Below are 21410 nucleotides of genomic sequence, written 5' to 3'. Positions count from 1 at the left end.
CATCCGCTTTCGGAAGCCCAAACAAAGACGTTTGGGCACGGAGGTGAAAAAAATAGCGTTTCAGGCGGTCGCGCACCGGACGAGAAGCGCAGCGCCATGACTAAAATGTAAAAAGTGAAAAAGCATAATAGGACCCCTTTAAAGGGTAACATCATGGGGAATCAAACTGTCCTTGATCTTTTAAAATAAGAGTTCATTTTATTTTGAAAGCATACTATACATTTTGGAAATCAAAGCTTCCTCCCTAGTCTAAAAAGAGCATTTATTGAAACAATGCTGAAATGACTCTTTCACACATGACTGCCCATATTTACACATCAAAGAGGCATATTCTGTGTTCTTAAGCTGGGCCTTCTCAGTCATGAGGTAATGTAGAGGAAATAAGTTAGATGTAGATTATATTCCTAAATATATGAAGAACTAGTGATAAGACTTAAAAGAGAGTTTAACAAACCTTGTGCTGTTTCTGGCTGTGTGTAGCACCTGCTGCTCACCACCTAAAATATACTCTCAAAATGAAGTCGAGATGAAACAGAAGTAGCAACAAATCTTTTCTTCCATATTGTGATGTACATCTGAGTGAAACGGATTATCTGAAGTAAAAAAAAAAAAAAGCGGGACTTGATTCAGTCCATCAGTTGTTGATTGGATGGAGGCAGATCTGAATGTGAGCTTGCAGTTGATTGTAAGAAAGGGGTGGCAGACTGAATTATCAGAGAAGTTCTGTATACATCACCAGAGAAGTCTAATGTTTCATTAGAAGATCGAGATGATGCCAAGACAAGCCAAGGTCACAAAAAGGTAAAAATACAACAAAGATGAACTTCACAATAAGATCAATAACATGCATGCAGAAAATAGATAAGGTGAATTTTCACTTAATGTTGACCAAGTGTTCACACAACTTTTTTTTGTTTACCTAGTCGCAAAAATTACTCTTTTCAAAGTTAACATGAATTTACATGTCAAAGATCTTTATTCAGTGGAAGTGTAATAGATGGATGTTATTATTCCTAAATTTTCAAAAACTAGCAATAGGACTAAATGTGGGAGAGTTCAACCAACCTTGTGTGGAGTAGCACCTGCAACTCTGCACTTAAAATATGCACTGTCCCTTAAGCAGTCACTCAATGTTTGGCAACATTCATCATCTTTATCAATTATCATAAGTTCCAAAACTTGTTATGTGTCAACTGCCAGGTTACATTGCTTACACAAGATGTGTGAAATAGGCCTAAGGATCAAAGAGGGGGGCGTATGGTAAATAGTTATAAGCAACTAAATCATGACTGTTTGTGGCTCAGAAAAACTTAACTAACATTTTAAGTGGACATCAGGGGGGGAAAAAATCAAATACAACAGTATGATGTAACCCCTTGAATGTGTTGTGTGGCCTATATTACACAGCACTTATCTGTGTATGATGTTATTAACTTTAATTATAGCTTGTCTAGGAACCACGTGGGGTGTACTCTTACAACAATGTATGCATTAGAAAAATATTTTTGAACTGGTGAGATGTTTGTGGCGAACGTAAGGCCAACAGGCGAGGAGGGAAGTGTAAGTCAGCTCTCCAAAGGCAGTTACGGTCTGTGTGTTGGTGTTGGAGTGGTTGCCAACATTAGTCAGTCTCTCCGGAGGGGCAGCATTTGACTCATGCGCCAGCATCACCGCCGCTGTCCTTAATGTGTTTCTCTTTATATTTTAACATTCCGCTCTGAACCTCACCAAAACAAAAAACAACCTCACACACACACAGGGCCACACATCCACTCCAGGGCTTGTTTACGTCCAGCGACGGCTCCAACGGCAAGGGTTGACTTGCATCTTTATGAAAGCTAGTGTGGTGGGGCTGGAGGCCTAGCAGACAGGATTACTCATAAGCAAAGCGTGTGGTAGTTCTTATTTTTGCAATGTGGTATTGGCTGCGATGGTTTGTTTTTCATTTTTTGGACCTGTGTGTGTTTCACAAGAGTGAAGGCATTATAAAACAAAAACCTTGTGTGCCTTAGTGTTGCAGGGCCTCATGGAGGTGAAGTCTCCGTATCTAGAGGAGCTGTTGTCCCTGCTTATGACCATCGGTACGGAGACCGGAACCCCAGGACACACAGCGGGCCCAGTTGCCATGGTGATCTCTCTGCTGCTTCAGGAAACAGAGGAGCGAGGGGTGAAAATAAAGGTGGATTCCAAAACGTAAGAGCACAATGAATCACTTACTTCCTCATCATAGATTTCCTTACTGTGTGCTGGTAATACTGTTTCTAGGTGGGGAAGGAACACACAGTAAAATTGGTTTGCACTTGTTTGATCCTTGTCGAACGGCCAAAGTTACCATAGTAATATACAGATTAAATGCACATCATGCATAGTGTGACTCTATGAAAAACATTTTTGGCTTTTGTACCCCAGCAGTAAGATTCAAATACCCCTGCGTCAACAGCAAACCAGAAATGTGTTCTATTACCTCTTATACTGCAGAGTCACAGTCTTGTCCATTTTTAATTAAATATCAAGTTCATAACATTTGTGTTTATCTATATACACAACTGTATGTACACACGTAACTGTTAAGTCTGGCAAATTTAATAAGAAATTAATGTTTTAATTCAGCAAGGATGCATTAAATTGAGCAAAAGTGACAGTAAAGACATTTTTAATGTTGAAAAAGATTATGTAGGGAGGCCAACCAGTTGGAGTGGAAAAAGGAAATGACGTGCTGTACAAAAAGTTGATGCAGAATCCAAAAAATGGTGTTTTATTGGAAGGTGCTAAAATATTTACAGTGCAGGAGAAAACAAAAATAAACAAAAACTGTACAAAAGAAAAGAAAGCAGCAACAACGTGCTAATTTTGGCTAAACCAGATGGCCCAAGTTTGCAACCCTGCTCAGTATTAGAGTTCACAATCAGAACTGAAATCCTTTCAGCCATCACGCCTATTTATAGGCTGAAGCCCCACCTATAGAGCCTACCAACTATGTACAAACGTTTTAGGTTGTAATGATCAAATTAAAAAATATAAACACCCAACACAACACTAAAACCTTCCAAATAGGTAAAACAACAACCATTAACAGAGAAAGAGTTTAACAACTAATTAAATAGCAAAAACAAATTTTTCCAAATCCCCTCCCCCTCTGACATCACACCAAAATGGTATCTTCCACAGGAAGTGATGTGGCTGTCGCTTTAAAAAAAACAGATTAACCTGGATTATGGGTTTGGTTGAACAGAGTGTGAACCGGGAAGTTTAACTACAAAAAAGGTTTGTGGCAAGTATGTGGAAAAATAAAGGTAATTATCATATGAATTATTATGTGTTCTGGCATTCTGTTATTTTTAGAAAAATAATAGCAAACTTTAAGGAAAACTATCAAGAGTTGAAAACTATAACAAAACACAGCAGCAACAAACTTTAGACTAAACAAAACAAAAACTCCATAAAACTTTCCTGAGGTGTACACAGATGTTAATAATGCCGGCAATGCACAGTATCAGTGACATGGGTGTATGTTTGTAAGTCCAAGTTTATAGAGTCACCAGGTTAACCTGTGACAGATTATATATCAAATAAACATTGTTCTTTTGAACTTTCTATTCATCAGAGAACCCCAAAAAAAGTATTATGGCTTACACAAAAATATTAAAGGAACACCCCACTATTTTTGAAAATAGGCTTATTTTCCAACTCCCCTAGAGTTAAACAGTTGAGTTTTACCGTTTTCGAGCATCTCGCTCAAAAATGACCAAAGAGTTTCTATATTTTTCCTATTTAAAACTTGACTCTTCTGTAGTTACATCGTGTACTAAGAAAACTCTTGAAACTCTAGAAACTCTTTGGTCATTTTTGAGCGAGATGCTAACGGTCTAATCAGATTCAATGATCTATGCTAAGCTACAGCTAAAAGTGCTACCGCCAGACCCGGAGATCGGCTGAATGGATTCAAAAACGGTAAAACTCAACTGTTTAACTAGGGGAGTTGGAAAATGAGCCTATTTTCAAAAATAGTGGAGTGTTCCTTTAAGCATCACAGCTGTTTTCAATATTGATAATAAGTAGAAATGTTTCTTGAGCATGAAATCAGTATATTCAAATGATTTCTTAAGGATCATGTGACACTGAAGACTGGTGTAATGATGCTGAAAATTCAGCTTTGCCATCACAGGAATAAGTGGCATTCAAAAATATATTCAAATAGAAAACTATTTTTAAATTGTAATAATATTTCTGTTTAACTGAATTTGATCAAATAAATGCAGCCTTGGTGAGCATAAGATGCTTATTTCAAAGAATCTTACCGACCCCAAATGTTTGAACAGTGGTGTGTATTTTTTGTTGATGATGGGTGTGTGTGTGTTTACTTGGCAGCACTGAGTTAAAGAAGCCTGGTTCTTGTTCAGGACTGTTGGTCGACTGGCTGGAGTTGCTTGACCCTGAGGTGACCTCTGTTTGCTCGGATCTTCAGCAGAAGCTGCTTTTTGCTCAAAACAAGGTAAAATAGCTTCTCTTAACTTATCATGTGGGTGTGGCTGCGGGTTTTAACTGATACTGCGGGTTTTAACTGATACCGTATTGGCCCGAATATAAGACGAACCTGATTATAGTCGAAAAATGTGAAAAAAAAGTTTAAAATGTTTCTTTGCACATTCCTAATTACAAAGTGATGCTAATTTCCCATTTTCTGATCAGCCTGAAAACCTTGTGGTGGACCAGAGCCCCTCCCAGCCGATGGTGAAGCTGACTGATTTCGGCGATGCGGTGCAGCTGAACTCGACTCCCTATGTTCACCCACTGCTGGGTAGCCCAGAGTTTGCGCCCCCCGAGCTGGTTCTCGGGGATCCTGTCTCTCTCTCATCTGACTTTAGTAGTATATATACATAATGTGTAGGGGTGCCACAGCAAATAGAATGAATCAGAAAAAATGAAGCGTATGATTAATATTCCCCTTTTTAATGGTTTACATTTGTTTTCTTAAACATAAAATACAGGCTAATTATGTTGCATTAATCATTTCATTGCTTCATGGCACAAGTAGTTTATTCATTCACTCATATGTACATAAATATAATTCTTGTCCCTTTTCCCAATATTGAGATTTTTAGCTTCAAAACAAATGTTGCGAAAATGTGAGAAATACTTCTGGAACCAGTGAACGGTTGCTGGATTTAATTGCGTTTTTATACAAGATCAGTGTAACTTTGTCATTGTCTGCCTCAGGCTAAAAGTGGTGTGAGTGTGGCCCCTTCCTACAGGCCGTACCTGTTGGCTCTCCTCACTCACCAGTCCAACTGGAGTACCTTACATCAGTGCATCAGCTCTTTGCTCAACAAGCACAGAGACCAGAGGTTAGTGGCTCCTCTCTTAATTAAACACATTCCCCTTTTTCTGTTCTCATATCTCCAGTGTGTGTAACTCTGTTTCTTCTGATCCCCAGACTGGACCCAACCTCAGCTCTAGACTTCCTGTGGGCCTGCAGTCACATTCCTCGCATTTGGCAGGGGCGAGATCAGAAAACCCCTCAGGTCTGGTCACAGTTAATATAACATCACAATTTTGTAATGCATTTACATAACACTTATTCAGCATCTTGGCTGGATTGTATTTTCTTATTTCACATGCAAATATTTTAGCCTATCATAACAGGGTCAAGCTTCCCACAGTTTTGAATATAATTTTTCCTGGTTATGCTTGTCTTTAAAATATTTTATCGGCTAGAAGGTGCTCTTGCAAATGCAGTTTTTACAAATAAGCATAAACAACTTATGTTATGGAAAACGTTATAGAAATGAATTGGTCAAAAGGTGTGAGAACCCTGCTGCTTTACATGTGGAAGTCTTAAAGATACAGTAGCATAAACAGTCTGGTTTATTTTAAGGACTTACAGGAGAGTAGACAATAGTCATTTCAAGTTAAATTGACTGGTCTAAGAATATAGTAATTTTGTTATGGAATAGGCCCCTTTATAACTAGTTATGTTGTTAACCAGACCCAAGCAATATTTGTAGTGGTCCAAAGATCTAAAACTACAATGTTTAGCCACAGATTGTATATTTTTATAAGTGTATATTGGCCATAAGTGGATAAGATGGGGTTTTGTGTGTCTCTGCAGAAGCGTACGGAGCAGTTTGTGTTGAAGCTGTCTTCTGAAGAGCTCATAAGCCTGGTGGACCTCATCCTTTCTGAGTCAGAGCTGAGCTGCCATGACTCAGCCACCTCCAAGAGCGCTTTGGACCAGGTCTCCTGCTCTCTTCTCCAGTCACGCTTGCCCCTGCTGCATAGCTGTCTCCACTTAGACCTGGACAATGTCAAGAAAGTCTCCGAGTACCTCATCAGCTGTGTTAAGAAGTGGGGAGACAGGTAAATTTTTTTGAGTTTGTACAGGACAAAAAAAAAATCAAAATCACATCATTTTAAGTAAATCTCTCAAAGAACTCCATGCACAGGATTTATTTCATAAGATGGGTAGTGAGCTGTCACTTTCATTAAACTTCAGTTTAATAGTCAGAGCAATGGTCTAGCGGTTAGTGTACATGCTGTAGACACAGTGCATCTTGGTGGTCATTTTGGAAATACAGGTACAAGTCTTTTCAGTGTTGTTTCTTGATCCCAGTACCTTTCTCTTGTTCTTCTCCATAATTTTCAGCTCAAACTGCTTTAGACTTTGATTTGTTGATGATTTTAGCCTCAAGTGTGCTGTCTGTTTGTAGTTTTTATTAACTTATTAATATTTTAAGAATTTTTAAATTGCAGTTTATTAGAACACATGAGAAAGTTGGTGCATTTATGCATGTGACTAAAACATTGATAATGAATGTGTGAAGTTTTAACTTCAATATGACATCCACACAAAATTTAGGATCAGTAAGTGTTTGTTTTTTTAAAGAAGTCTCTTATGCTCATCAAGGCCGCATTTATTTGATCAAAAATACAGTAAAACAGTAATATTGTGAAATATTATTACAATTTAAAATATCAGTCTTCTATTTTGATATACTTCATAATATAATTTATTCCTGTGGTAGCAAAGCTGAATTTTCAGCATCATTACTCCAGTCTTCAGTGTCACATGATCCTTCAGAAATCATTCTAATATGCTGATTTATTATCAGTGTTGGAAACAGTTGTGCTGCTTAATATTTTTTGGAAACTGTGATTTATTTATTTTTTTTCAGGATCCTTTGATAAAAAGTGAAAAAGAACAGCATTTATTCAAAATATAAATTTTTATTTAACAAAAATCTCTGAGGTGGCATTTCGGTTATAACCAGAAACTAAGCCTAAAACTTTATTTTACCTAAAACTACTAGTATTCTCTTGCTGTCTTGAAAGCTCTGCTGTTTCCTTCAGGAAGTACAATTGTAGTTTCTGTACTGGTCTAGCTATGAAAAAGTGGAAGCAAAAGCCCCCCAAAACAGCAAGGACAACAGTGTCAGAGGTCAGGGTTTGTACCATGTTGCAAACACTCACCACCATTACAAAGCAAAGGCACTGAACTTCCTCCTTAAAGGCCCTCAAAGAGGCTGATAAATGTATGTGATACCATGCCATTCCTTTGCTTACAGCAGAAATGCTCTACATCAGGCACAATAGCGGGAGGAGCTGTAATTAGTTCTTGTGGTGTGAAATGAGAAGCGGCTGAAGTCGTTGAGCGCTGTGATCTTCTTCTTCGAGAGAGAGCTCAGTGTAGTATAATGAATGCACGAGGATTAAGGCTCCGGCTCTTCCTTTGGCTTCTGTTGTGAGTCGCAGCTCAGACTGGGGCTGTCAGAGAGATCAGACCGGGGCTTTTTGTGGTGGCAGCCCCCCTTCCTTTCATGAATTTGCCTTTGGTTATTAAACCCCCTTAATGAGGGGGAAAAAAACTTTGGACAAGGTCAGACAAAAAATTACTCCCAGAAATACGATATTTATAAGTCTAGCTAAGCTGTCTTATGGTCGAGAATGGGCTCGGGTAATGCTGGCATGTAAAGCGTGTGTTTGGTGGAATAAACGGTCGTGTGTTTGTTTGGCATTCTCTCCATATCTGTTGCTTGTGAGCACAACAGCGGATTAGCAAGCATAAACCACAATTAAGCAACAAAGTTGTCTGTAAGAAGGCCTTCGCTTGATTGGACAAGCAGACAAGACTGTGTGTTCTTCTGTTGGTAATATAGTCTGTTGTTGACACTGGCTGGTTTTTTTATAGTTAGACCATCTCTTTTTAACCTTCATAGTGTTTCTGGGTAGTTGACGATACTTTTAGAAAGTTGTAATTAAACGATTTTACACCGTATTTTGCTTTCTCTTTAATTAATAATTATAATTCTGCTTTAAATGGATCAAAATAAATAATATTTATAATATTTGTTAATATAATTCTTAATTATTTAATATATTGTTCTCAATGAAAATTGTTATTAATACAATATAATAATTATGCATAAAACAATGATGACTTCATGGTTTCTGGATGGTTGACATGAAATACTTTCGGTTGTCTTTTCTGTGACATGCTATTGATTCTCAGTCTAAAAGTATTAATAAACAGCATCTTTTGTATTTCCGAAATAAAATAGTTGGTTGTGGAGGAAATTTTTTATTTCTATCTGAAATATTAATATTATTATTAGTATTATTTGCTTCACTGTTCTAAAGAGTGTTCTTCAGACTGTCTCTTGAGTACTTCAGTTTGTTTCAGTATGCTTGAGTTTTTGATGAGCTGAGAGATAACAGGAAATCTATTTTGTGTGTGAGTGTGAGTGTGAGTGTGTGTGTGTGTGTGCGCGCATGTGCAAGACAAGTGTGAGACGAGAAATGCTATTTTATACCTAGCTTCTCAGAAAATAATTTGCATTAAATACTTAGAAACGCATCTAAGGGACATGGTTGGATACCTTAAATAAACACACATGTTGAATATGCATTATGATTGGATGAGATAGAAGCATCCTGGTTTGATTAGGATATAAATACTGAGTCAGAGTGTTATTCAGGGTCGCACTCTGCAGCCATGACTATGACTGTCACCTTTTCTTGCAAGAAAATAAATATTCAAAAGACTTTTGTCTCATACCTTTATTGAAATAGAAAATTGCCACGACATTGGTAAATAGTAAAAAAAATAAATAAATAGCATTGCTATGTCTTTAATAAATAATTATGATAATTGTTAAAATTATATAAGATTCATAATTCTTATTATACGTCGTATTTATTTAATATCTTGAGGTCAGTAATAATTATTATTAATATACAAAATAAAAAGTATGCATAAAAAAGATTATTTTATCATTATATTATTGGGAAAGTTTCCTGCTATGTGACATGCTATTCTCAGTCTATTTTAAACAGCATTTTGCAGATTTAATTAAGAAATTATATTGTTCAAAAGTTATTTTCAAATTCAAACGTTAATAATATTGGTGTAATATATTATAATATCTATTGTAATTATTTTATTGTTTATTTAATAGTGTTTTCATTTAATAGTATAATCGTATAGTGTTGCATACAAATTTGATGTCTTCATGTTAATTGACTTTTAAAAATTAATTTGTCACACCACAGAACCATTTAAAGTGAACTAGTGACGGCAAAAGTGATTTCAAAATGGTGAAAAACAGAAAAGAAATAGTAACCAGTCACAGGACCACACACATTCATGTACATTTTAACCTAAACTCTTGATGATAGACAACATGGTTAAGTCTTCATGGTTTAAATGGTTGTAAAGTACTCTTTGTTGAACTTGACATATTACTCATGCAGCCTCTCCTGTAATCATCTGCAATATAACTTAGTCACAGCTGTTGTGTGTGAGTGCTTTTTTTTTTGCCTGTTTAAGTTGTCCTTATTTATTGTGTTCATACGTGTGGTATGTCCAGTATAATGAGTAAGAGGTGTCAGACGCTGCTGCTACAGATCTACCTGCACTTCCCAGAGGTCATCCAACACATCCACCTACCAGAGGCCACCCTGAGCGGTGAGGGGGCGGCAGACGGCAGCACCTGCAAGGTAACCGCTGCACTTTATGACACGTCAGGCCATGAGCTTCCTGTTAACGGCACCTGAAAGATTAATACTCTGCTTATTGTCTCTGTGTTTATGTGCACGTTCAGCTGGATGTTCTCGTGCATCGTCTCATCACTCTGCTAGCTGACACAGGAGACTCCAAATCAGCTGAGAACCGTGCGTCTGATGCCAGTCTGGCCTGCAGGAAACTGGCCGTATCTCACCCTGTGCTTCTACTCAGGTTTACAACACAAGCATTTTCCATTCAGTTTAAATGAAGAAGAAGAAGAAGAAAAAAAAGAAAGAAAGAAAAAAAATATATATATATATATGAGGGAACTGCAAGTGTTTCATGAGTTGCTAAAAAAGATAATTAATTAAATCATAAAAATATAAAATGACAATAAATAGTTATAAAAACAATCAAAATTAAACATAAAAAAGATCCCAACCTCAGAGAACCATGAATATGCAAATGTGTTAAATTATTGAAATATTAACTTAAAACCTGTCCATTTCTGCATTTAATTTAATGAATATTTAGTGTGAAATAATATTGCTTTATTTATTTATTTATTTTTTAATACACTGACGTTTCATTGGTACATGACAAGTATCATATTATTGATTAATGTTATTTTACATTTTTGAAATGGAGAAAGTTATTACATTTTAAAGAATACAATTTGGAAAAAATTTAATATTCTAACTGTAATAAAATAATATTAATAATTATTACTAGGGTTGTCAAGCGATTAAAATCTTTACTCTAATTACATGATGTGCAGGTTATTCAATCAAATTAATCACAAATTAATTGCACATCAGTTTGGGGATGAAAAATTACCCCCCAAAGGATAATTTAATGCCATTATTGTGATGAGAAACACATTGAATAGACCTTACAAAAAAAATGTAGCTTTAGAAATAAATATTTTGATTCAAAATAGGATTTTATTACACTGAAGCTGCATCTGAAATGTCATGGCAGGTTTGGGCCGGGGCGGGGTGCATTAAATACGTTAAGAATTATTATATTAAATAATATAATAATACAAATATTGATGGAATATTTTTTTTTTCATAATTATGCCATTATGTCATTTATTACGCAAGTAAATAGGGCCCATTTAAATTTCATGTCGTCTGAGAGTATATGTGCTGAATGAATAGTGCTGCTTGTGTATTTCAGACACTTGCCCATGATCACTGCGCTCCTGCACGGTCGCATCCATCTGAACCTGCAGGAGATCAGGCAGCAGAACCATCTGACCTTCTTCAGCGATGTTCTGGTTGTCCTAGAGCTGCTGCAGCCACTGGTTTTCCACTCTGACCACCAGAGGGCACTGCAGGACTGTCTGCTGTCCTTCATCAAAGTACTGCAGGTAGAAAGACCTCCTCTAGTAATGTACACTGCTCGCATTTTTTTAACGCAAGGTTTAGTACATAGTAACATTCATAATTTTTTCTCATGATAATGTTCTTAGCACGACAGACCTCTCACAGTTGCTTATCTGCTAAATCAATATTTGTTTGTTATAATGAAACCGTACAAGCCAATTGTAAAGAGCTGGTGGGAACATGTAATGTAATATTTTTGCAGAACTTCAAGAGATCATCCCGTATGCCCATCATAAACAAATTTGTACAGTTCATCCAAAAGTACATAACCCATGATGCAGCATCTGCTGTGCCTTTCCTTCAGAAACATTCAGATGTGCTACAGTAAGAGCCTTTTTGCTTGCATCAATCATTCCTGCATTATCAAATATGTTAAATTATTGAAATATTAACTTAAAACCTGTCCATTTCTGCATTTAATTTAATGAATATTTAGTGTGAAATAATATTGCTTTATTTATTTATTTATTTTTTAATACACTGACGTTTCATTGGTACATGACAAGTATCATATTATTGATTAATGTTATTTTACATTTTTGAAATGGAGAAAGTTATTACATTTTAAAGAATACAATTTGGAAAAAATTTAATATTCTAACTGTAATAAAATAATATTAATAATTATTACTAGGGTTGTCAAGCGATTAAAATCTTTACTCTAATTACATGATGTGCAGGTTATTCAATCAAATTAATCACAAATTAATTGCACATCAGTTTGGGGATGAAAAATTACCCCCCAAAGGATAATTTAATGCCATTATTGTGATGAGAAACACATTGAATAGACCTTACAAAAAAAATGTAGCTTTAGAAATAAATATTTTGATTCAAAATAGGATTTTATTACACTGAAGCTGCATCTGAAATGTCATGGCAGGTTTGGGCCGGGGCGGGGTGCATTAAATACGTTAAGAATTATTATATTAAATAATATAATAATACAAATATTGATGGAATATTTTTTTTTTCATAATTATGCCATTATGTCATTTATTACGCAAGTAAATAGGGCCCATTTAAATTTCATGTCGTCTGAGAGTATATGTGCTGAATGAATAGTGCTGCTTGTGTATTTCAGACACCTGCCCATGATCACTGCGCTCCTGCACGGTCGCATCCATCTGAACCTGCAGGAGATCAGGCAGCAGAACCATCTGACCTTCTTCAGCGATGTTCTGGTTGTCCTAGAGCTGCTGCAGCCACTGGTTTTCCACTCTGACCACCAGAGGGCACTGCAGGACTGTCTGCTGTCCTTCATCAAAGTACTGCAGGTAGAAAGACCTCCTCTAGTAATGTACACTGCTCGCATTTTTTTAACGCAAGGTTTAGTGCATAGTAACATTAATAATTTTTTCTCATGATAATGTTCTTAGCACGACAGACCTCTCACAGTTGCTTATCTGCTAAATCAATATTTGTTTGTTATAATGAAACCGTACAAGCCAATTGTAAAGAGCTGGTGGGAACATGTAATGTAATATTTTTGCAGAACTTCAAGAGATCATCCCGTATGCCCATCATAAACAAATTTGTACAGTTCATCCAAAAGTACATAACCCATGATGCAGCATCTGCTGTGCCTTTCCTTCAGAAACATTCAGATGTGCTACAGTAAGAGCCTTTTTGCTTGCATCAATCATTCCTGCATTATCAAATACCCTCAGTGCTACATTTACTTTCTTTTTGTAAGTTATTTCTTTTCATGTAAAACGTTTCCCTGTGTTTTCTCTCAATCTCAGGGGACTATCCACTGAGAATCCGGACCTGGTGCAGCTCAAGTCTTTGCTCGCTGGACTGACTCTGCCTGTGAAGTCTGGTTCCTCTGAGAGCGCTGCTGAGGACAGAGACGGTAGGGGCTCCAACACCTCACATCACAAGAGACAGAGCTACATGTGAGATGATCGTCACCAGAGCCTGTCTCTCACTCTTTGTATTTCAGCTGAGGATTCGTCCTCTGGCTCCCTCCCTCTGGTCAACATCGCAGCCTCCATGCCGCTGACTGCGGCTGACATGACTAAATGCCTGAAGAAGATCTCCAAAGGAGAAGCAATTGAGGGTGCGATAAATGAATACTGTTTTCAGAGCACTTCCTAATATACTCTTCTTGAAATAGACCCACATTAAATCATACTTATTGTTCATATTTTCTGAAGAATTCTTAGATTAGAAGGCATAGATTAAATTAAATTAAAATTTTGATAAAATTAAGCTGACAGTACTACACTAATGTTGGAAGCTGAAAGACATTTTTGTCTAAATGACATTAAAAAAGGAAGCAGTAATAAAGACAAGGGAGAGGTGTGGTGGACTAAATTGTAGGCATTTGAATAGTGCAAGTTATGCAATAACTTCTTGTTCTTATTATTATCAATATTTATTATAAAATATAAATTAATTATACAAATAAAATTGTAAAATTAAAAATGTAATATAATATATTATATTACATATTTAATAATTTATTCAGTTATATGTATTGTTAAACATAAATATAAATATATTACTTTTGTTATTATAGTTTTAGCACATTATTTTATTATTATTAGTAGTAGTATTGTTATTATTACATCAATTTGTATTGTATATAATGTAGTATAAACATAAAACATAAATGTAACATACAAATAGGATTGGAAATAAAATATTAAATATTTTAATATTTCTATGTATTCAATTATATGCATTATTAAAATATGTATTCTTTTTTTATTAGTTACTATAATTAACTTTATAAATAACATTAGCATTACATGCTATTATTATTATTTTTATTATTTATTATAACTATAACAATTAATGTTATAGTTATGTTATAGAACTTCTGATAGATTAGTGCATTCCAAGATAGCTTAACTTCAAGAAGAAGAAACTTTCTACAATATACTGGCAGTGCTCCAGACTAAAATTACTTTAAAATAAAACAAAAAAAGTAACAAGCGTTCAGAAAGAAAACAAATGCATTACAATATTTAATAAAAACCAAAAAGAATTAAAACAACACATCATTATTATTTATTATATATACATTAAATATTAAAAGAAACAAAAGTACAGCAGTCTGAAATGTTTTGGCTCCCACTTTTTTCAACAAAAATAAAAAAGGTTTTGGTAAAGTCTTTTTTCGTCAATGATATTGCATGTTAATTTAGTCTCAGTTATCGTTTAATGACCTTATTATCATCTAAAAAACCTCGTTGCTGAACATTTTTCGTCATAGTTTTCGTTAACGAAATTAACACTAATATTAAATAACAACATGTGCATTCTATAGGGTTAGGATTCGAGTTTGGTTTATTGTAAGTTGCGTATAATACTACATAATTTACTGTAATTACTACAGTAAGTACATGTAACAAGTACACTGTAAAATGAGGTATTACCTTTTTTATATATTGTGATGTTTTACTTTTGTCTTTTTTGTTCTAGATGTGTTTGAGGGGTTGACTGAAGTGGATGAGAAATCCAAAAGAAATCCAGAAATAATTCAGTATTTTGTTGTAAGTACATTGCACAATGCACACAAAATTGCACAATAAACAAAAATTAGCGAGATTTAACAAGTACAACCAGCTTGTCATGTATTATCAGAATGATCTGCAGAGGTTGATGAGTTCCCCTGAAGAAGTGTGCCGCAACATGGCGTTCAGTCTGGCCCTGCGGTGCATCCAGAACATCCCCAGGTGAGGTGCCTGCAGGCAAGTATGTAGTGTGTATTAAATAGAAATGTCATGTAGAAATACACTCACCATTATCTTTGCTAACTCTAGTATGGCTGCTGAATTCCTGCCAACATTCATGTACTGTCTGGGCAGCGGGAACTTTGATGTAGTGCAGACGGCCTTGAGAAACTTGCCTGAATATGTGCTGCTCTGTCAAGGTAATACAAACTGATGATAACCTTATTATAAGAAACCATGGTAATTGTTTTTTGCTTGCTGTTGTTGTATAAATATTTTTTTTCATTTGTTAAACATTTTAAGCTAATCTGACAGCATCTGTCAAATGCTGTTGATTACCACAACATAATTTTGACTCATCCCTCAGTAGGAAGAGGAAATTCTGGAATTCTCAGAGGCATTTTGAAGGCTTTTAAGCACAAATATGCAGCTTGTATTTTCGTTAATGTGATTATTTTCATTTTTCTGAAAACAAAGTATGTATGATTTAACCCTTAAATGCATACCTCGGGTCTTTATCGACCCGGGACATCATTCTCTACCCTCTCCCTCCTTCATTTTTTTAAGTTAGACATCCACTTTCTTAGTATTCCTCAATCTATTAATTATAAACAATATAACAAGAAATAAAATAGTAAAATATAAATGAATGCCAGTTTTCTGATACATTTTTTGTAAAAAGTGTATAGGGTCGCTAGAGACCCGAGGTATGTAAATGTGTAAGTATTTTTTCCTGCACAATTATATTTACATATCTGATGACTCAATGTGTGCAATGCATCTTTTTTCCTCAAGGTGGCACTGTTTGATACACAATAATGACGTGACGTTTCACTCATAATTACCGCAGGCATAAAACAAACAAACAAACAAAAATTGAACTGGTTTTGAATGGCTTTACTGCAGAGCAACTACTAAACGCAATGAAATATAAATGTCACTGTCATTTGATGCTGGATGTGGTGAATAAGCTGCCAGTGATCAAAATATTGAATATGAAGTCATTGAAAACGATAGTTTTGAGAATATGGTTGAGATCGTGAATATGAGGCAGATGCTGAATGTACTGTGGAAGTGCGCTCTGACGATGTCAGCGATGGTAAAATCATCTGCTCAAATTGAACCCTTTTAAGTTTCAAAAGGTAACGAAATATGCTTTATTTTATTCTTCTGTAATTGTTCTTAAAATATCAAGAGAGTGTTTTTGCTATTGCAGCAGTTAGAGATCCATCCGTGCTGTATATATAGGTCCGGGTCGCTAAATACCCGAATATGTAATAATGATTGGCGAAACATTCATGCATTTAAGGGTTAAACACATGTGTGTGTTTTTTTTTCTGTGGTAATGGACATCATGCAACAGATTGTCAATTTTTAAGATTTAGTTTTTATTTATTTAATTTATAAGGAATTATCTCGTTTTTGTTTTTCCCCAGAACATGCCGATATTCTCCTCCATAAGGCGTTTTTAGTGGGCATCTACGGTCAGATTGACACCAGCTCCATGATAGCAGAATCCATGAAGGTCTTGCGCATGGAGGCAACGACATAGACATCCGTTTCAAACATGTTGGTACACAGAGTTTCTCTTTAAATCAGAAGTGTCATGCTCTGTTGATCCTGTTCAGAGCTGTATTCAGATGCAGCATTTAACAATTACATTTCTAGACGTTATTCTTCAAATATTGAAAAGCATTTTATGTTTCCAGTGATTCTTGTCTGCTTGGAGTGAAGCCTGTCATAAGTCTTTTTGTCTACTGCTTTGAATAATAAAACAATGAGTTGTAGAAATGCTCCTAAACTTGTTTTTTAGTTTTGTTTTACTTTTTTAACACTTGAAGAGTGGCATTGTTTGTAAAATAACGCTTTCCATAGGAGGATAGGGGAAGGCTGTGATCGTTTTCCTTTGCATGATTGCAAATGAGTGAGCATGAGCTTTTCGACCCCCCTTTCTTCACATTTTATCCCTAACAGATCTCAACTATGCTGTGAATGCTGTGATGGAAGTCTATTTGCCATGAAAGTGCAAGTTGTTGTCGTCTAATGTCACAGATTTCATCTGTGTGGAGACGAGAAGGGAGAACAGCGTGCCAATGAACGCTGCTCTCAGCCTCGGCTAAATTAACCGTGCTGGTAATTGTTCAATCACACACACCAAAGATCCCTGTGTGAAGAGTGCATGAGGGCTGAGAGTGAGTGTGCGGGTGTCTGGTTACACTGGGGTCTGAGGAAGCGGGTTATCTGTGTTTCGTAGAGGGCGATCGATGGACATGCCCGCACTGGCGGCTGGAGGACTGACAAGTCCAAGTCCACCTGATGAAAGGAGCTTCTTCCTGTGTTCCGTTTCATGCTCTGTGCTCTGCTTTTAACATGTCATAAGTGGAATTTGTGAATCTTCATCTCTTCTGTGTTTTGAACTCAATGCCAGGCATGTTCCATTATTAGGGTGCAGGGAAGTATGTACATTTACTGCTAAATTATTGACTCGTGAGTTTAGCACGTACAGGATGATTATTGTTGTTATTAAGGGAAACACATATAAACATTTGCTGTTATAGCACAAGTGAAAATCAGTAAAATAGTGAAAAGGTATCATTAATGGAAAATACTCAATGTCATGATAAGAATAGACTATGAATTCAGATTGAATGATTCGTATCAATTGGCCAAGAATTAGTTATGAAAAATAATGGTATTTGTAATGTACACTACTGTTCAAACATTTGGGCTCAATGAGATTTTTTTTTTTTTAATTTGGAAGAAGTGTCTTATGCTCACAGAGGCTGCATTTATTTAATTTAAAAAATATTAAAAATGGTAATATTGTGAAAAATTATTACAATTTAAAATTTTCTATTTTATTATATTTTAAAATATAATTTTGTAAATGTAATCAACAGCATGTATTTCAAATCTTTTGTAACCACTTTTGATCAATGTAATTTGTTCTTGTTGAATAAAAGTATAAATTTCTTGAAAAAAAAAAAAAGAAAATCTTACTGGCGCTAAACTTGTCATCATTAGTGTATGTTTTACATGACATTATTAAATAATTAAAATATTAAATTAAATAATAAAAACACCAATAATAGCATTTCGCTGGCCACTTTCTGCCACTTTCAATTTTGTTACCATACAAGTCTAAATGAAATAGTGCCCAAAAAAATCTCCCGTTAACAAACTGACATAACCTTTCATTGATCAAAATACATACACAGATCAATATTATCCAATGACAAAATATTTATTTTTATTTTTTATTTTTATTTTTTTATCTCAAACCATAATTTTGTCTGAAACCTTCTCCTTTTAAGAGTAAAATCTTTTTTTGATCTTGTTTGTTGATTGCAAACCTTACTGAAAACAAATAGAAACAAAGTTGACTGAACATTCTGCTTATTTTGAGATAAGCACCTCCTTTCACAGATACACCAAAAAAAAAAAGTTTTACATCATACAAAATATGATTAGCCTCCTTTGAGTTGTTGTGCCAAAGAAAATTGCCACCATCCATTCACATACTATGATAAATTAGACAAGAAAACACCCTGCAGTCCGTTCATTTGTTCAAATTTGTGCAAAAAACCTTTTTGATAACAGCGATTTGTGCATAAAGGGTAGATGTCATAATTGTCTTTGCAAGTGTTATGACTACTTAACGTTTAGCTAATTTCCTTGGAGATGCTGTAGTGTAGTCAATTTTCACCATCATTTGTCTTGTGTTGGATGTGCTTGATCAGTCTTAATTGCACCAGTAAGGTGTCATATAACACAGGTTTCTTTCAAAAGTGCTGTTAGTGGAGTTTCATCGGCTCAGACACTTTTAACTGCCTGTGCTTTTGGTCAGGTTCCCAGGCAGGTTCCTATAGGCTGGCTCGCGCTGGGGCGGAACGGAGATGAGTGACAGCATGGGTGGGGTGTGAGTGAGGAGTGAGTGTGATGAGCCACTGACACATCGATAACCACTAATCTTTTCTTGCTGCTCCGTAAAACAGCTGCACTGCTGTATGTTGTCTTTAACTTTTTTATAGTTTGTGTCAGGTAAATGGCTCTCTGTTCCTGTAGTGGATAGGCTGATCATGGGGCTTGCAATGCCAAACACTTGGGTTTGATTCCCAGGGTGTGGAAAAAATGTGTAGAATTTATATTGAAACCATTTTGACTCAGAAATTGCTTGTAAATTTTGAAATTATTTACAAAGAGATGGTAAGTAATACATTGAATTAAAATGTGAACTGTTAAAGTAGAAAGATTATTTATTTATCTATTTATTTATTTTACAGTGTATACATGGAATGCACTGAAAATAATTTTAATTAAGGATATTCATGGAGAATTGAATACAATAAAATCCAATTGGTCTGATTTGTTAGGCTTGGTCTGAAGATGAGCTAGACCAATTTTTGTGAAGATTGCGTACATTTTTAGTAGCAGTGAAAAAGCATTAAAGAAATTAATAATTTACAGTATTCTACATACATTCAGGAATATTTGGAGACATGAATCTGGAGTTTAAACCAAAGTTGTATAAGTTTTAGCAATATAAGTTTAGCAATAACCCTAGTTTTAGTGTCATACGTAAAACATTTTGTTATTGGAAAACATTTTTATTTATCAACACATTAATCAACATTGAAATTTTCTATATTTAATTGTTCATTTACCTTATTTTTTACATTTAGATTGCCTTTCATGTTATTTAATACTCATTGCTAATCTTTAAAAACATTTCTATTTTCATTCTGTGCATTATAATGTTGATGCCTCTCATGCTGCATTGATTTTTGTTTTTAGTGAGTTAATTTTTTTTTATGCAAAAGAGTATAGTTTAATATTTTCTTTAAATGGTTTTAATATTTTAGTCTTTAATTTATTAGTTATCAGCCATAACATGAAAATAAGTAAAAGTATATTGCATAAAGCAGAATTTTCATATTGCCCGTCCCTAGCAATTTTTGTCCATATTTATGACACTTGGCCAATAGATGCTGCTGTCACCAAATTGCTCTTGTACATTAAACACATAGTTGCAAAAGACAAAGATACAACCCTCAGATCATTGCTGTTACACATGATGATGTTTTACTCTCCAACAGTTTGCCAATATAAGTTGTATAAATTTGACCAGTTATTGTCTTAAGGCCTTCTCACCCAAATTTGATGAAGATCTGAGGTATTCTGCAAAATGATAATAAGAAAATCGGATACAAGCAGGACTTTGATGAATAGGAAATAAAACTTGAAAATGTGTGGATTTCATTGCAATAGACCACAATTTTCTAACTTCACTTTTCTTCACTTTCTAACTTCACTAACTTCACTTTTCTTCACTTTCTAACTTCAAATGGTCCCAGTTTAGAATCCAACTATTGTTGTATCAGTAACTCTTTTAACTCTGATTAATTACCCTGATAACTTTTGTAAGGCTAGCAAATATCCACAAGTACCAGCAGGTGACCACAAATAAATGGAAGAGCCACAGTGGAGCAGAGAGGAGTGAGTGAAGCACTGCTTATGTCTCACCTTTGGGAGGGACAGAGATGTGCCGCTACCTGCCTGTGCACACCTGTCGGCTCTGTGTTCCTCAACAGCTCCTTCGCTTAGATCATCTCCTCTTCCTCCACGCATGAGTTGTGCCTGGCTAGCGTGGAAAAAATGTGGACCGGCTCTCGCCTCCCTTTTCCCTTGTGCTTTGAAGTGTAAAGTGTGATTGCTTTTGGATTGCAGCCGCTCTCCTTGAAGGTTTTGACATGAAAAGCAGCCTGGGCTCTCAGGTTTATCCCATTGCCAGTGATCCAGGACTAAAGCAATCAGCTCCACTCCCTGAGAGATACAATTACCAGAGAGATACTAAAGATAACTAAAATATTCTTACCTATATATCACTTTTGTTGAGAATTACATGATTGTTGTTTGAATAGGATGTAATGACCTTTGACCAGATGCCTGACTAGTATCTGTAAAGCATGTTTTAATGAAAGGAAAATGGAGAGAAAGTCATCCTGTTGTAACGTTAGTGGCTCAAATAATGGATCTGCATTTTCAGTTGCGCTTGTAAGAGTGCAGCAACTGTTTTGTCTGAAAATTAAGGCATTTTCCCATGACTCATGGACAGTCATCCATCATGTTTAGTGTTTCAGGTGTTGTGTATTCTTAAGTGTCACTCCAGTGTGTATTAATGTTATTATGCATTGTTCCAAGAGCCTGTGCTGGCATATCCTCAGGAGAATTTGATCACTTCAGAGCTGATATCAGAGACTGAGGAATGACCTGAGCATTTATATGATGAATTTTTCAAAACTACATTTTTTTTAAACAAAATACCCTCAAAAAAAA

The 21410-nt window shown here is 35.4% G+C and overlaps 1 protein-coding gene across 2 annotated transcripts in view; it reads left to right on the top strand.

Annotated features, from left to right (window-relative positions):
- LOC107745594 (integrator complex subunit 1-like) overlaps positions 1 to 17752 on the top strand; it is a 21054-nt gene extending 3302 nt beyond the window's left edge. Inside the window, exons 8-23 of one of the 2 annotated variants that reach the window (XM_016559496.1) lie at positions 2013 to 2193; positions 4369 to 4492; positions 5218 to 5345; positions 5435 to 5522; positions 6110 to 6357; positions 9864 to 9993; positions 10098 to 10231; positions 12476 to 12668; positions 12887 to 13008; positions 13137 to 13246; positions 13337 to 13453; positions 14824 to 14894; positions 14986 to 15077; positions 15165 to 15274; positions 16511 to 16643; positions 17049 to 17752. In XM_016559496.1, the coding sequence (XP_016414982.1) occupies positions 2013 to 2193; positions 4369 to 4492; positions 5218 to 5345; positions 5435 to 5522; positions 6110 to 6357; positions 9864 to 9993; positions 10098 to 10231; positions 12476 to 12668; positions 12887 to 13008; positions 13137 to 13246; positions 13337 to 13453; positions 14824 to 14894; positions 14986 to 15077; positions 15165 to 15274; positions 16511 to 16626 (1964 nt within the window). In that variant the 3' untranslated portion in view covers positions 16627 to 16643; positions 17049 to 17752. Of the gene's footprint in view, positions 1 to 2012; positions 2194 to 4368; positions 4493 to 5217; positions 5346 to 5434; positions 5523 to 6109; positions 6358 to 9863; positions 9994 to 10097; positions 10232 to 12475; positions 12669 to 12886; positions 13009 to 13136; positions 13247 to 13336; positions 13454 to 14823; positions 14895 to 14985; positions 15078 to 15164; positions 15275 to 16510; positions 16852 to 17048 lie in introns of those variants that run through there. The other variant, XM_016559495.1, reaches the window with a different exon arrangement.
- The last annotated feature ends 3658 nt before the right edge of the window (positions 17753 to 21410 follow it).

This window comes from Sinocyclocheilus rhinocerous, unplaced genomic scaffold (assembly GCF_001515625.1).
Source record: "Sinocyclocheilus rhinocerous isolate Xijiao unplaced genomic scaffold, SAMN03320098_v1.1 scaffold1912, whole genome shotgun sequence".
NCBI classification, from domain to species: Eukaryota; Metazoa; Chordata; class Actinopteri; order Cypriniformes; family Cyprinidae; genus Sinocyclocheilus; species Sinocyclocheilus rhinocerous.
The sequence above is the reverse complement of the archived record's forward strand: the minus strand, read 5'-3'. Positions and strand labels throughout refer to the sequence as shown.